The sequence below is a fragment of the Haliaeetus leucocephalus genome, unplaced genomic scaffold (genome assembly GCF_000737465.1).
Source record: "Haliaeetus leucocephalus isolate CR32 unplaced genomic scaffold, Haliaeetus_leucocephalus-4.0 Scaffold173, whole genome shotgun sequence".
NCBI classification, from domain to species: domain Eukaryota; kingdom Metazoa; phylum Chordata; class Aves; order Accipitriformes; family Accipitridae; genus Haliaeetus; species Haliaeetus leucocephalus.
The window spans coordinates 7176139-7192695 of record NW_010972609.1 but is presented as its reverse complement, the minus strand read 5'-3'; the positions used below and the strand labels follow the sequence as shown (position 1 = coordinate 7192695).

The 16557-nt window shown below is 42.4% G+C and overlaps 1 protein-coding gene across 1 annotated transcript in view; it reads right to left on the bottom strand.

The window, feature by feature from the left end:
- Positions 1 to 16280, bottom strand: part of KIAA1549L (KIAA1549-like ortholog) — a 71576-nt gene extending 55296 nt beyond the window's left edge. The window contains exons 1-7 of the mRNA XM_010563909.1: positions 12608 to 16280; positions 11090 to 11202; positions 9373 to 9592; positions 8455 to 8588; positions 5907 to 6069; positions 2687 to 2746; positions 953 to 1104 (exon numbers count right to left, since the gene is read on the bottom strand). Of these exons, the coding sequence (XP_010562211.1) occupies positions 953 to 1104; positions 2687 to 2746; positions 5907 to 6069; positions 8455 to 8588; positions 9373 to 9592; positions 11090 to 11202; positions 12608 to 16280 (4515 nt within the window). The remainder of the gene's footprint in view (positions 1 to 952; positions 1105 to 2686; positions 2747 to 5906; positions 6070 to 8454; positions 8589 to 9372; positions 9593 to 11089; positions 11203 to 12607) is intronic.
- Between the last annotated feature and the right edge of the window lie 277 nt (positions 16281 to 16557).

Here is a 16557-nt window from a genome sequence, read left to right as displayed (position 1 = left end):
AATTTTTGCATTGTACCTCTGTCTTTCCTGAGAGTAGAGGAAGTGTCAAACACCTCTAATGATGAGAGGAAAAAGGAGTTTGGTGATTCTTCTCCATTATGTTTGGGAATAAAATATGTCATGTTTTCATGGAAAATATTACAAAGTTTCATACTTTGGGCAAGTAAAAACCTGTTCCTTCTTTTAAATTCTTTCAGTGGGAAAACACACAGAATTGTGGGCAAACAAGAAAAGTAGTAATTTGGTTTTATATCTCACAACAAGCAATTCTTGAAAAACATCATGTAATTAAAAAAAAAAAGCAATAACTTGTCATGCAATTTTTGAAGACAGATCCTCTTTGAATCCCCCACAACTAGCATCAGTTCGCTAAATCAGTAAGAAAACAAAATATGATCATTTCAAAATACTGAATGGGAAATGTTGTTAAATGCGAGATGATTAATAAGTTACTCAGGACTGAAATCTCTACTAAATAATGTAATCTGTGGCCACATGCTCTGATGACTGATCATGTATAAAGACTGTTTCATACATTTTTTTTTTGAACAAAAAGAAAAAAGAAGTTCTAGCTTTATTGAGTTACATAGGAAAGGAAGGCCTAGGAAACTTTTTTTTATGAACAAAAGCCTTGAATTCTTCATTATGCTGAATACGAGACTTTATGCTAAAATACATACTTTGTACCAAGCAACCAAAGAGTAAATATTTATTAACACTGATTAACTAATGATAAATTCTAGATGAGAGGCACGCAAACATGGCTGACTGCAGACAAAGAAACCCATGCATTTTGCACTCGCTGCTTTGAAATTCATGAAAAAAGATAGGAAATCTCAACCCAGATGAACAACTTTTTTTTTTTTTTTTTTTTTACACAAATTGAGGCAGGACACATGCAAAGCCCTTTTTTCAACACATATCTAGGCGCAACCGATGTCGCATTGACCACCTGCACAGTGTAGCTGCCCACAGTAGTGGCACGTTTGAATCGTCTTCCTTGCTGGTGGGACATCATAAACAGCGGAGCCAAACGCTGCTCCATTAATCTTGCAAAGCTCTGATTGTTCAGTCCCAGTAATGCAATATCAACCCCTTGAATAACTGTGGGAATGGAGAAAAATCACATATCAGCACACCTCACGTGGACAGACAAAGTAACACGTGGTCTGCAGGGCAGTTTGGGACAGGCATGTACTAACTAGCTGAGAGGAAAAATAGCTGGACACTGTTACACCCCCTCAGTAATTCCCAGTGGGGATATAACGTGCTTCTGTTTCAGCCCCTGTAGTGTTCTTCTCGGATAACGTCAATGATGTTTCAGAGAATAAAATCCTCCAAAAACATTCTTAGGCCTTCAGTTTACCAAAATGGCTGCAGGAAGCACCTAATATATGAACTTCAATGTAAAAAGCAAGTTAAAACCTATTTGAGAGCTGCCTGGTTTTATGCTTCTCACCAGATGCTCCTGCTGTTGACTAAACCACAGTTTTCCATCTAGCAGTTTTGAAATCTGAAGTTAGGATTTTGTACAACTTGGTTTGAAACAAAATATCCTACGTTTGAGAGCACTGAAAGCTGAATAAACATTTCCTAAGTATAAATGAATGTAAAATTAAAAAGATATTGAATTTACATAAAGTTCAAAAAAGTGATACTGCATGCTAATTTAATTCATACATATGTATGATTTTTCAACAGTATTTAAAAAAATCTTTTGGGATCACCGTGATTTTTTTTGAAAACCGTGTTTCCATTGTAATGTCAATAATACTCCATTGCAGTACATGCACAAAGGCAAGAAATGGTGTATTGGGTTCATGGGCTCCAAATGGGGAGGGGCTGTACCACTCCCTTCAGAGGACCATGATCTCTGCATAAATTTATTTTTTGTGTCAAAATTATGAATAGATATAACAGGTACCAAATCACACTGCTTTGGGAAGCAGAGTGTAGAATTTAATCTGTTTCATATCAGGCTCCTTTTCTCTTGCTCTCCTGAGCATTAAACAACTCTGGGTACAGACACACTGATGAGAAAGGCTTTGGTATCTACTCACTCAAAGATGTCTGGGGGAAAGGGTCCCTTTTTTGCCCAGTTATCACTTCTGAAGTCAAAACAATTGCGAATGAGAATGTGATACCAGTGAAATGACTGTGGTAAAACAAGTATTTTGAAGCCTAATAGCATTCTCTGCACTGTCTTTTCCACCAACAGAAAGATATGTGCTTAATGCTTCAGGTGAAAGATGCAAAAATTCCTGGACCCAGACAGTCAACAAATCATAACAAATTTCCTCGGTTTATAAGATCACCTTTCTTCCTGGGTTATGTCTACAAGCCTCTTTTAATTTCAGATTTAAATTCAAGTCCAAGGAGGGGGGGGGGAGCCTGTTTGTGTTTTAAGACTCTGAGAAGTTAATGCTGTTCTCAGAAGTGCTTAAATGAAAGTGACATAAATTCTGAGGCAGGCGTTGGACGCAGGAGACGTCTCTGTTCAAGATGACAAATCATAGTTATGCCCCAGAGTAATTGTAAATACATTTGCCCAGCTGAATGCAACAGGAAGGTTCAGTGGGCAGACACTTACTTTTGTGTAAAATGACTGCACCGATGCGTTTGTATAAACGAGCACTAAAAATTATTATCTGAAGTGCATGGAGGAGGGAAGGAGATTAAGAAGTACCTGTTATCACCCAGTAGTCTCTAGTTGACTCTGAGACATCAAGGTTTGGATACTCCAAAGCTTTAAAAATAAAAGTTGAAATTATGTCATAATATTCCAACATCCTACATGTTATATGTCCCAAAACTGGTTAACCAGACAGTGATAAATAAAATTGAAATATGGTCCAGGAGGAGTTCTAGAGGCATAATTTTCAGGGTTACAATTTCTCTTCTGCCTGAAAAAGGACATCAAGTGTAAACAGTACAAGCACTGCCCTACAAAGCAGAACATATATCTTCTGTTGCCAAAATACTGGCTGGTACAGGATTGCCCATTACTAAAAATGATAGGGAATACGCATGTGTCTATCGTATATACATTTCTGCTGCTTTCTCTCTGTGAGTAATCCCCTGGGGGAAACAAGATTAGATTCTATGATGATTCTGTGATTTAATCCTTACTTAATCCAGACCACAATTTTAACCTAAAAGAATATTAAAATAAACCAGGATCAGATTCCACCAATCACAGAGTGCAGTTCCACATGAATTACAAACGAGACTAACGAAACTGTGAACATGCCTTAGAGTGTGGTACTCGCTCTCTCACTCTGCACCATTTAAGGTATTACCACCATATGTGTTTACATCTGTGAGAAACTGATGTTTGCTGTTTTGATGCCTTTTGTTAGCTTTTCCATCTCCAAAGCGCATCAGACTGTAAAGTCCAATATGCTGCTAATTCATTATACAGCTCAGCATTTTTTCAATAGATTTATGCAACGCAGAAAGCATTAATACTTGGAACTTAATTCAGAAAATCTCCACGCTTTGCATGTTGATACACTGCTATTGAGTTACCTGATTTTTAAACTTCAGTGGCTTGAAACAGTAAACATTGTAAAGGATCTGATTACGCACAGTAACTGCTTTTGAGGAGGGATTTCACAGCATGTCCTAAGCTGTGCATTTCCATGACAGACTGCGAAGGCTCTGGAGGAGCCGCCGGAGCCTACTGGGAAATAACACGCTCTGAGAACAGCCGCAATATTTGTTTGATAAACTGAAACTACACTGCCACATGAATAAGCATCAAACGCTTTTCAAAGTAAACATTTTCACAAGACACGCTATCAGTCTGAAGCCATAAACACTATGTGCGCGTTTAAGTTCATGAGTTTGCAGTATACCTGCCATGCTGGGAATAAAACCAAGAGCTCCAAAATGAAATATAAGCCATTAGTTGTTAAAGGAGCACTAGCTAAAGACTTTATCAGGTCAGTTCATCATGTGCAGGGATCGGCAGAGAATTGCAATGAGACTCTTACTGCATGACAAATGGCTTTCACAGCTCCTGACTACCAAGCATACCCCTGTATTGCCTTTGTGGGAAGCACCATAGTCCTTTTCCTATGCAACAGGCCTATTTTGGAGGTCAAACACTTGAACTGAGCGCAGCCATCCTCAAAACTTCCTCGGGCTTTCTCCTTGTGCTCCTGGGTACCCCGTGAAGACAAGTCCTGCCCGCAGGGCACTATTTGGACAGGCTCACCCGCCAGCCACAAAAAGGAAGCAGCCTGTCTCACGATGAACAGTCTCCATCCCTTTCTAGGTCCCCAAGCACACCCTTTGTCGACAGCCTCCCTCCACCTCCTTTTCCCTGTGGAAAGACTTTCTGGAAAAGCAAGCCTACCCGGAGACGTGTCTCTTACCCTGTGAACGGGAAGCCTGACTCAAAAGCGCACCAGCGCAGTGCAAGAACTCGCCATCGGGCAGTTTCACCTATTTGTTTGCAAATACCCGATTTAGGTAAGTAACACCTCAAGAATAACACATGCTCCTTCTTTTTCAAGGATTTGCACAATGACCGGAGTTAGCTGTGATTCCTGACTGCCTCGCACCCGTACCCCACAGACAGCAGAGTGCTCGTTGTGCAAGTAACTGATGAAGAACTGCACAAGATAATTACTCTGCGGTTGGGCTGTCAGCAAATAAAATGGACTGACAAAAAAAAAAGGGAACTTGTGTTTTCCCCAGTGCCCGCTTTCCAGCAGCCTGGTTCTTCGAATCAGAAAATGAACAAGCACCTTAATAATGTTACCTAATGCTAGGAAGCCACTCAGTTCAGTGTTCTGATCATAAAGACATATTCAGCTCTATCCTTACGTGCCCAATTATTTCAATACTTGTGAAATGAAAAATTACAAACTACTCCATCACTGGTTTAGCCTTAGCAGTGAGTTTGATAGCTACCAGAAGCTTAAGCAGAACTTTAGCGGTATTTGAGCACAGTATTTCAAATTTAACAAGCACCTTGAAGATTTACACACAGCGAGATCAGCCGAGACCTGCTCTTCCTTAAGCAGAGTCCAGTACCACGCACTGACGTACCCGGCGTGTCCCTGTCTCCTCTCACTTCCAGTGAACACTGATTTCCTCCAGTGAACGGATAACCCGGCTCTACAGTGAGCTTAATTTCACACACCAAGTTTAACAAGCAGATTAAACAGAAATCCCCATAATCAAACGTCTTGTCCCTTTATTCATTTTAGGGAAATTAGCATGCAGACTCAGAGAGCACATATGCCACACAGGCTGCCCAGACACACAACCTTCTCTGGCTCTCTGTACCTCTGATTCTTCGTAACAATTGAAACGCAAGCAAATTATTGATGCTAAAGTGCTTAGACCACATTTTAAACTGAGGATGAAGTTCAGCAAATACACCGACAACTTTTTAAATGGAGAAGCGTAGACAGAGCTCACCCACTACCCAAACACACACTCACAGCGTGCTACCCAGCCCTGCCACTGCAGCTAGCACCGGGGCAGAGGCTTCCACTGAAGTAAGCTGAAGATGAACTTCATGTGCTGCACTAAGTTTTCCTGAAACAGAGAATTGGGGACATTCTCTGTTTTGTTTTATATAAAACTACAATTTTATTTTGTTTGGAACCTGGCACAGGCTTTTTTTTTAATTAATGACAGCATACATGTGGTTTTCTTAATTATCTGCCAGTGTTTCTAGCAGCCAATGTGAACACTGAACGCAGAACCCCTCCCACCTAATCCCCCCTCTTCTTTTTTTTTTTTTTTTAAACCAAAAAAACAGTTTAAAAAGGAGGCAGCAAAACCACCTACAGTCTGTGGGCTTGACAACAGAGCTCATGGTGTTTGCAAAGCAAAAGCCCAACACTGGCTAATCTTAAGGAGCTACACGCTGGGAAGTGCATACTTACATTCTGCAATGGTAAGAGGTGGGTAGGTTAGGTAGAAACCCACCAGCTCAGCTGACAGCTGATTAAGAAGGTTGCTGGAAATAGTGCCATTTAGAGTTGTGCTTTGATTGTTCACTACATAAAACAGAGTGACAGCTTGGGACACATTGGAGGTGTTCAAAATCTGAAACAGAGGTAAAGAAATAATGTGCAGCTGCGCTTCAGCTCAGTTAAAAAAAAAACAAAAAACAACCAAAAAACAACCAAACCAGTGCAAACTGGGGAAACATTAACTTGAACAATGAATTAGATACAGCTCACTCAACATGATTGTGTAAAACTTTACTTGTGTGATACTTTAATTCCTACTTTAGCACATGCAGAGTTACTGGAGGACAGCAGCAGGCAGAAAAGGTGCAGTCAGGACTGAAAATACTTCTCTCTGTTTTTACCAGGAAATGTGTGATGAGGAAGAGGATGCTTATCAGAAAAAATGTTCAGTGTTTGTTGCAGAGGAATTAGGCCTGTATGTCTTGCTCTCTTTGCTGTCTCCCTAGTGCAGTTATCTAGACCTACACCTTTTCCATATGAAATAAAGGGATATAATGTCTCTTCCATTCCTAGCATCATCTGCTTACTTGCTCTCCTCCCCACTTTAGTTCTACGCCAGTTTCTTCCTGAGCCCAAATCTGATGACTGTGTTTAAGGACCAATTCTATTCAGTGAGTACTGGATCAGATCCTCAAACACCAGTGTTATGCAGGAAGCAAACAGGCAAAGGTGGGGCAGAAATGGAAAAAACAGGTTTTCTCAGAAAACTTCTGCCCTAGGATGTTTTTTGGCTGATACTGTAGGGAGGGCCGACAGCATTCAGCATTCATTAATGTTATTTAAATACCCCATTTTTATGATTTGGATCACTAAGTAAAAACATAAAACATGGTATAATAAAAGCATCAGAAGAAGAGTTCAAGGTCAGACCAAAGGTCTGCCTAGCCGACGTCCACTTGCAAATGGCTGGGAACATCTGCTCAGGGTTGGAGAACGAGCACAGAGCAAGAGGAGAGGACTCTTTTCTGCAGTGTAAGGTTAGCCCACAGCTATGGTCTCAGCCATAAATTATATGCTTGGGTTTAAAAAGGGTTGATGACTTATTATTCTATATGTTTGGCCAATTGCTTTTTATAACTTCCATACTCTTTCTCCAGTTACATCTGGACATCTTCAAGATCTTATTACCCACTGTGTGAAAGGATTCTTCTTTTTTTTTAAACCTGAGTAGTTCTGTTATGGGAAACTCCAGATGATCGCTCCTGATTCACTACACCACTCATGGTTGGAGAACCACGGCCAATTTAATTTCTCCTTGCATGGAAATTGTTTGATGCCTTTTACCCATCTTTCTGCCCTTCCCTCTACTCTTGTAGTGCAGCAACACCTTTTCTGAATCAGCTCCATCTGCTCCAGAACTGTTCCTCAGTTTGTAGCTAATCTAAAACCCTTGTACTATTTTCTGTTGCACTTAGTCCTTTACATGGTACTGGAATAATTTCAGAAAAATTTATGTTGAAGATCACACCCTTGAGCCTCTTACTTCCCAGTTTATATCTTGCCTCCAAGGCCTCCATCCTATTGCTTCCTAAATTGGCAATACCCACAAAACCCACAACTATTGCCGCCTTCTAGAGCTCTTTACAAAATTGCCTAGGTGCTTTGTGAGATCCGCCACTTCTGGCATGAGCAAATTAGACACAGTGAAGTTCCCCTCAGCATCACGGGTCCAGGTATTGAAAAACTTGATAATCACTTTACCCACTGCAGGAGGTAATCTCTTGCCATACACTTTTGTGCCTCTCTGAGCTCCTCCAGTTTGAACACAAGCTCACAAGAAACAGTACCAAAGTACTAAGCAGAGCTCTGATGACCAATTTTCTCCTTCTGGTAAGCTACATACCAACTATTCCAAGGAGCACAAGTCCATACACAGAGTTTTATCATAAGTCAAATACATATCATAGTATCGTCTAGAGGATAATTTATTTATTCCTTAAGTATGACACAGAGCATAAGGGTGTTGGCCCACTGTACATATAAAAGTCTGAAAAAATCAGTCCCTTAATAGTGAATTTGGGTCAGCATGTACGGAACTGGAATGCACACCAAAAAAAAAAGAAGGAAATATATTCCATTAGTTCAGATCTTACAAACAGCTACGCATGTCACTATCTATATACCCAAATAGCCTCACTGAAAGCAACTAATGTATCAGAATAACATATTCAGTAAAAATATAAATTTGGAAGAATATTTTTATATATTTATTTGAATTTCACTTAAATAATTTAACCACAAACCATAAAACTCAAATTCATGAAAATAACAGTAACAGTCTTCTATAAATCACGCATTTATAAGTCTTCCTGCAATACATAAAACAATTCAGACGAAAGCATAAACTTACTTCCTTAGTGGCTATCAAAGGCGTTATGTTGCAATACAAGCATACAAATAGCAAAGAATAACCCAGAGAGTTTGGCAACAGGTGCTGGCAAAGCACGCAAGGCCGTACCTGAACTGTTAAGTTGTTGCTGGTGTTTAAGACCTTTCTTTCAGCATCCTGAAATGCTCTCTGTAACCGTTGCTCCATGGTCTGAACAAACTTGCATGACTGGATATTGTCTGTTTGACCCACAAACTGCAGCTCTGGAAAAGGAACAATGTATTTGTACGTGGACAAAATATTCTCGGTTGCATAACTCCTGTAATGCCTGGCAGCAAAATGATCAATTTACAAATTAAGCAGGTGAAAAAAATGCCACATAAGATCAGTTTATGTCACTCAAGCACTAAACTAGCCTTAACTAAGACAAAATGTAAGAATTAAATTGCATTATTAGAGCTGATCCCCTCCACAAACAAATGGAGATTGTTTCTGCAGTGATATGTAAGATGGTAAGACCAGTTCACTGTACATACACTTACTCAGAGCCAGGCAGTAAGTGAAATCATTCTAAAACACACGTTATATTCTTCAATCTTCATTTGCTCTTGCAAGACATAATCAATCATAATATTGATTCTCTTTCTGTTTGTGGTAGGAAAAATGTACTCAACTGGCTAATTGCAAAAAGTCTGTGTATATAAATATGTAAGCACAGACGTAAGAGATCTTTTTACAATGGAATATGTTGTTTTACAGCACACTGCCCTCTTGTAGCTTATGCTGTTCTGCTGCACTGCAACTGCTCTGCCCTGATGCTTGCTACAGTACAGAGGGGTTAAACAGCGACCCTGGCTCAGACAGCCGGGACCCAGGCCAAATCCGACGGGTCCAGCCAGAACAAGATGTATATACATCATAGAGTCGTGTTTCTCATCGGGTCTCCTCAAAAGAAACACACAGGTCACTGCACAACCCGTCGATGAAAGGCCATTTAATCAAACACCAAGTCTTTAATCAGACGCCGGCGGGCCGGCCCTCGCCCACCGGTTTTCAGCTGGAAGTGGTACGCGGGAAGGGGCTTCCACGGCACGGCCAGGGCCGCCACCGACTGGAGATGCGGGACGTGCTGCTTTATGTCTGCCGTGGCGTTGCTGATGCCGTACGCGAGAAGCCTTTCAATTACAGCAGCCGGCATAAAAACCAGTCTGCCCCGTGTAACGTAGTAACCGACTGTTACGTTATTCGATTGCTCCAGGATTTCAACCTAAACACACAGGGAAACATTTTGTTGCTGCTGTTTGCGGTTCAACCACTATTTGATGGGATTTCTCATCCCGAATATAGCTCCCTTGCAGAGTTTTTATCCTGTAATCCCCTATAAACCCTACAGGATCAGTTAGTGTCATATCAGACGTAGTATTAGCAGAATTGCTCAGGGAGCTTTAGACCCAGCCCATGCAAAATGTGCTCCGAATTGAAGCAGCGCAGTATTGCTACCACAGCTCACATTACCTCTAATTTAGACTGGGGCTTCATTCACGTATAGCTACTGGGACATTTTACTTATGAATGTGAAATACAGAGAATCCAGAGAACTTCCAGCTCCCACTTCATACCTGAATTTCACTGACTTTGTGCATGTGCCTCTCCTTGCACGTTTGAAGACAGATTTTTGAAAGACAGAAGTTTCCAATATTTGATTCTTCAACCTCAACTGTCTCTTCTATACTATTTTCCTACACTGTCCCAGATGGCTAAGCTATCACCTATATGAGTAGAAATGACAAACCACAAGAATGAACGCACTAAGCCAAAATATGAGTTGAGTTTGCCTCGAAATTCTGTATTATTTTCCAAAAAGTTTGAGCCTTGGAACTGGTCCTCCATGCTAAGTTTTAGCTGGTTTCCTCTGTTAGAAGAAGGCAGCTTCCCTCAGGTTTACAAGAAGGTGGGGGACTAAACCTGACAGTTTTCATTGCTGCTGAGTCTCAGAAATATACAATTCCCAAACCAACTAACATCATCCAAACTTGCAGCAATAGAGCGTGGGGACAAAAGTCAACCTTACGCCCTCTATTTTGAGCAAAAATACTTTTTTCCTTCCCAGTGGCTTGGTGAGTATAACCCATAACAGCCGTGGACTCAGCCCAAACCCCTGCCTAAGTGCACGGGAACCCACGTTGCAGAGAAGACTGCCCCAGCAATCCACCTAAACCTGCTCTTACATGCAGCAATGCAGAGGTTCATGCAATTCAGCTGCAAAGTGATGAACACAACTCCCTCATTTATTTTCAATAAAATGTGCTTTCTCCCTGCTTGGGATTTTCGTCCCTGTGGAACCGCGCTTGTCAGGTACTGGGTTTTCAAACCGGGGAGCGGACTGACAGCCGTGACACCCTATTTACCAGCCCTGCTCTTGCAATTTATCCAGGCTGACCACAGCAGCACTTGGCTGATTGTGAACAGGAGTCATTCCTAAGCTGCAGGGGGAGGAGGAAACTGCTGTCAGTAGTCGTTTCCCAGAACACACCACAAAGAAATTTGCATTTCTCCCTTCTACTTCATCAAATCAAGTGGTAAAAGCTTTGGAGAGGTCCTTCCATTTTTAGAGCCCAGAGCGGGTGCCACTTATGCCTGCTTTCCATAGGAAAAGCTCGGTGCTCCCCTCCAAGAGGCTTTCTGCATCCAGAAACACCACTAGAGCTGCAGCCAGCTGGGATTCTCTTGTGGGAGATCATGCAGGCAAGCCAAGCACGCTTACCTGAGCACTGACGTTTTGGTTGAACGCTTGTCTCAGCACTTGGTTGAGCCCTTTTCTCACACTCTCCTTGAAGGGACTGCTGATCAGCATCCTCCTTGTGTTCAGAAACAGAACTGTGGAACAACAAAAGCCCCATGTTGGTTTGAGACATGACTATGCTACCGTTTGCTTTTTTTGTTTTACATTAGGCTAGCTGGGTGAAGATCATCAAAGCAGCTAGGATTTGCAGCAGTTCCAAAAGCAGCATGAACTGCAGGGGCTCAGCAGTGTCCCCGAGTTCCCTATTCATCCCAGGGCAATAGCCCATTGTTTCCAGAGTGAGGTCTAACAAATGCAATTTCTTTAGCAACAACAACAAGTCTTTGCCACGCTGCCTTTCCGAGTGAGGTATGACGCCACTCGATTGCCAGCGGACAGACTGGTGCAGCATTCCCAGGGGACTCAGCTGGTGCTGCACAGGCAGGCCTAGGTAAAGGATGTGTGCTTCACACCTTCATGGCCAGAGTTAAATAAACAAAGAAATGTGTTACTTCACTACTACAATTATTTTCCATTTAGGAAGTGTCTGTACACTTTCTTTATTAACATGATCACTAGCTTTTTCTTTTTCTCTTATAATTTGCAGAAAGAGTTTTAAAGCTGCACTTAAGTACTTTCAATCATATACTATGTACAAGCTACTTGTATCTTTAGAAATAGTTGTTGTACTCATCGTGCTACTGATATACATATTCAGCAGCTACTGAACACACATTAGGTCCAAAAGCTGCTTATTTCATTGTCCCCAGTATCAGTCAGGTCTACACAAGGTCATAAACCCTTTTATGTAGCTATTCTTCTTTGCTGAGATCTCCAAGATACACAAATCTTCTGGTGCTGTGCTACCGTAAGGAGTCTGTGTGAAGCCTGGTCTCCAGACCCCTTTAGTTTAGAGTTCTTACAGCTAAGAAAAAGCTGTCCGTGAAAAAAACAGCTAAAGTGGTACTGTTCACATAGAAAGCTCAGAATCCTCCCGTTTTGAAGTATGCAACTCTAAATACTAGACATTATTTTCAAATGAATCTTTAATGATAGAATTAGGTGTTCATATAAAACCAGAATTAGGTATCCCTATGCAAACAGGGCCAAAGACTGAGGCAGGTTACTGCACTGTCGTCTTCAGCGGAACAGACCCCTTCCTGCAAAGCAGAGACCAAACCGTCACGTCGTACGGGGTTGTCCCTCCACACTGGTGGTTCTGCTAGAACCCTGCAGTGACCCACTGAACTTCAGAGCACCCGGTCTCGCTACTTCATTTGACACATCCATTGTAAAACCCAAGCTACATATAAAGCCAATGCCATTCCTACCTAGCACCCCTGCTTTTATCTGTCTGGTTTGTCACTGCCGCAGCCTCATCCCCAGCTTAATCGCTAACGCCCCCACATTCTTTGCCACTTGAGCGTATTTCCCACTCCTCACCAGTAGCCCCTCACAGACAAGCGAGGTCCTTTCGGCAAATTCAGCGGCCCCACGTACCTGTTTTAACCATAAGGTTCCTGGAGAGCCGGCAATCCAGGGGAGGAGCTGCTGTCATGTTAGCGAAAGCGGCTGCTGCTGTGGTTTCGGGAGGAGCGGAGATGTTTTCCACTGGAGTAGGGGGAAGCCTAGTTGTTTTCGCTGATGCTGTAATAGATGTCAAAGCTGCTGTAATTGTCAGTGGATACGGGGCTGACGTTTTGGTGATTTCTGAGCTTGGGAACTTCTGGGTGTCAGTTACTGTTGTTTCTATCTGCCTTGGTACGTGTGCTGTGGGTGCAAGTGTGGAAGCTGTGACCGTGCTGCTTTTAGGGGTTATGAGCATAGCTGTCATGTCCAGGGGTGATGCAGTTGTGTTTCTTGTTGCAAAAGGGAAATCTGTACGTGTTCCTACTGAGCTTAGATCCGATGTCAAGTTTGTGGCAGTGTTATTTTTTGTTAGTGTCAGTATTGGTGTGCTTAAAGCCATCACAGATGGCAAAGGTGTGTTTTCAGTGCCCAGAGAAAAGAAGGAAGAAGCTGGCACTGGTGAAGCTGGAGATGATTTTCTTGTTAGTGGTTTTGCTTCTGAAGTTCCTACTGTAGGTATTGCACCAGAAGATACTCCAGATAACACTGTAATGACAGAATGGGTAAAGTTGGTTGTTGACAAAGAAGAAGTTAGTTGTGTTGGTGATGTATGGACAGAAGTTATGATGACTGACTGCGGAGCACTGGTGGTAGGGGTTTGCAATGGGATGCCCTTGGTAGCTTTATTAGATATATTACTGGGAACTAGACTACGTCTTGTAGCACTTGTGTCCCACTCCTCCACACTAAATGTAGCTGGATTTTTATCAGCTGTAACCAAATAACCAGAGGACTCTAATTGGTTATCTGCAAATTCTGGCAAATTTCCAGAACCGATGTCATCTTCTGCAATAAAACTCTGCAAGAGAGTTGAGCTAGAAGGCTTCATTACGGGAGAGGTGTACTCGGTTGGCAGTATGCTGTGGATGGCACTATTTTCATCGCTGGCTGAAAGAGTCAAGTTGTCAGTGAGCTGAAAAGCCAATGCTGGTGTTGTGCCTAAGGTTTTTGTCAGTAAAGTAATCTTTCCAGCATCAGTTGTTTGTGATTCTAAAGAGCTAGGGAAAGCACCTGTATGATTAACAGAAGGCACACGTAAAGGGAGAGGTGCTTCATAGTGTATACTGATATTAATGTCTCCAACAGTAAAGAAATTAGCAACATTTTCAGCTGTGCTTCCATGCTTTTTTTGCAGGGGGTCAGGCACTGTCAGAGCGGTAGCAAGGGATGAATGCTGAGCAGGAGATGTTTTCAGTGCAAATGCATCTACATCAAATGCTGCAAAACTAGTTGACTTCATTCCAGTGAAGGGCGAATTTGAAACATTTTGACTAGAGTTTGCATATGTATAGTTTGCTGAAGGGGTGGAGAAGAGTGCCTGCTTATTTGTATTACTTTTCTTTTGCAGACTTGAAACTACCGAGTATGGTGCATTGTACTCGGTTTCCAATGGAGAAGTACTTGGAGGAACTTCTCTTATTGCCATTTTGACTGACGTTTTTACCGCAGGAATACTAATGCCAGCTGAAGACAGCAATGCTGTCTTGGTCACCGTAGAAGCCGAAGTTGCGACTTCAGGAGAGCTGACAGGATCTAAATTGCCTTCAGCGTCTGCATTAGAAATCCTGGAAAAGCTGGAGCCCTGGCTGTCCATCACCGTTGTCATGGAAACGAGCGATGGCAGCGTCCCCCACACTGGAGCCACGACAGAGGCGAGCGGCTTTCTATCAACCGAACGTGAAGTCTGATCAGAAGTAAAATGATTTAAAGCTCTTGGAGGGGAATACTCTGCATGTGGGGTCACAACAGCGGGTACTCGCGTATTTCTGTCTTCATTTGCGGTTACATCTGGACTTTTTGCATCTCCAGGTGGAAGACGTTCAGTCACAAAGATATCAGTAGCAGATGTATTTGTGATAGATTCAGGTTTTGAAAGGCCTGTAGTGGAAGTAATTAACAGCACTGCAGCTAGATCAGGACTAGTCACGGCTGTTTCCAAAACACTGCCTAGTATCTTTGATCCTTCGGGGAGTTTACTGGTTTGGATATCTGGAGAAACTTTGGAAAGCTGAGATCCATAAGGCAGAACAGTATTAGCATTAAAGTTCATGGATGTCTTTGCTGTCACCCCTCTTGTGAAAAGCTGTCGAGCTGTTCTTGCCACGGGAAAGCCATCAGAAGTTGGGAGAGTACGTGCGGCAGCAGTTGGCAACCGCACGCTGTTTACCAGATAAGCTCCCTCAGTCAGGTCTTGTGCAAAAGTCTGATTCAGAGCTGCCACCGAGTGCTGCGAGGAAACAGTCAGAGGGATTTGCAAAATATCCTCATCAGCTGCTGCTGCACTGGGACTGTTTCTGTGTGTTATCCTAGTAAAGGTGTCATTTGTCTCAGTTAGCAAGGGAGACCTGGTGCTTGTTGAAGAGGAGCGTGTTGCATCGCTAAAGAGAAAATCTGTTTCGCTTCTAAACGCTCGTACTGGCAGCACTGCATTGCGAGCATGCTTTGCATCTGGAATAAGTAATTTTGGCAATGAAAGGGAAGACGTGCTCTCTGCTGAGCTGGAGACATCAGCTAGGCTCTCAGAAGCTGATGACAAGAAAGGTGCAGTGGTAGAGCCTGTAGTGCAATTAGTCGGGGCTGTGGAATACTGAGGATGACTCGTTGGGGGTATTAGATGTGAAGTACCCACAGGATGGAAGACTGATGTAGGAACCTCTGATTTATCCTGAAAAACTGGTGATGACAGAGGAGTGATACCACTGTTCCTGTCAGGCAGTGCTGCCTTAAATGGCTGACTGTTTGGTTTTACTCCAGTGGAAGATACATTATACATACTCTCATTAGGAAACTGTGACAGGCTTCTGGAAGTTACTGGCAGGGAAGACCGATATGTTTTTGACACAGGAATATCAGAGTATAGAGACAAAAAAGAGGTCCTTTCTGAAGGAGGCCCTTTCCCCCCTATTTCTGTGAAATGCACTGTTGTCGATCCAAAGAGATTGAAAGGCATGGTAGCCGTAAACAACTCGGGACCCTTTCTGTCATTCACCGTACTGGAATGTACTACAGTGACCATGCTTAGAGGACTATTTCTGCTTTCACTAACCTGTGAGCTGGCTGAATCTGTGTTGAAGAAACCTTCAGGATCTGCAGACAAAGGCACTTTGATGGGCAGTACAGCTGGTTTCGAAAAGTTAATGGTATGAGGTGACTGAATTACCAATGAGGAGAATGATGGTGATGGAACAGCAGCAAGCATGTCTGATCCTGATGTGCTTGCTTTTGAAATGGAAGGTGTTTCTAATGGTATTAGCTGAAATGGCACAGCTGTACTCGAATGTGTCACTGATGGTGTAGTGGACAATGTGGCAAACATACCGAGTTGAGGCAAACCTGATACAGCAGCTGTTTCATCTGCGTCTTGAGATGATGACCTCAGAGGCGACTCAGCTGAAACTTCAGCGGGTTCTTGGGGTGCACTGCTTCCACTGCCTTGATAAAGGGTGGCCGACAGATGAGTTTGATCCAAAGTCCTGGTACGCGTGCCAGTCAGTGTTGTTTTTATCATCTGAAGCAAGTTTGCATTCTCCAAAGTCTGTCCCATGGAAATATCAGCTACTGAGGAAGTCTTCGTTTCTGTGGAAGGCCGTGTTGGTGATAGTATAGATCTCCAATTAGGAAAAGATCCTGTAGAAGGAGCAACGTTGATATGCTGTTGCCTGATACCTGTAAAATAATAAGTAAAATGAGTATATTCTTCCCCAAAAGGAAGAGGAGTTGTCTTGGTGCAAAAAAATCACAACGCAAAATGCATTATGTTTAGTAAAATCAGTGATTTTTTTTTTTGTATTCAAAGGGCATAAAAAAATCAGATAAATTAA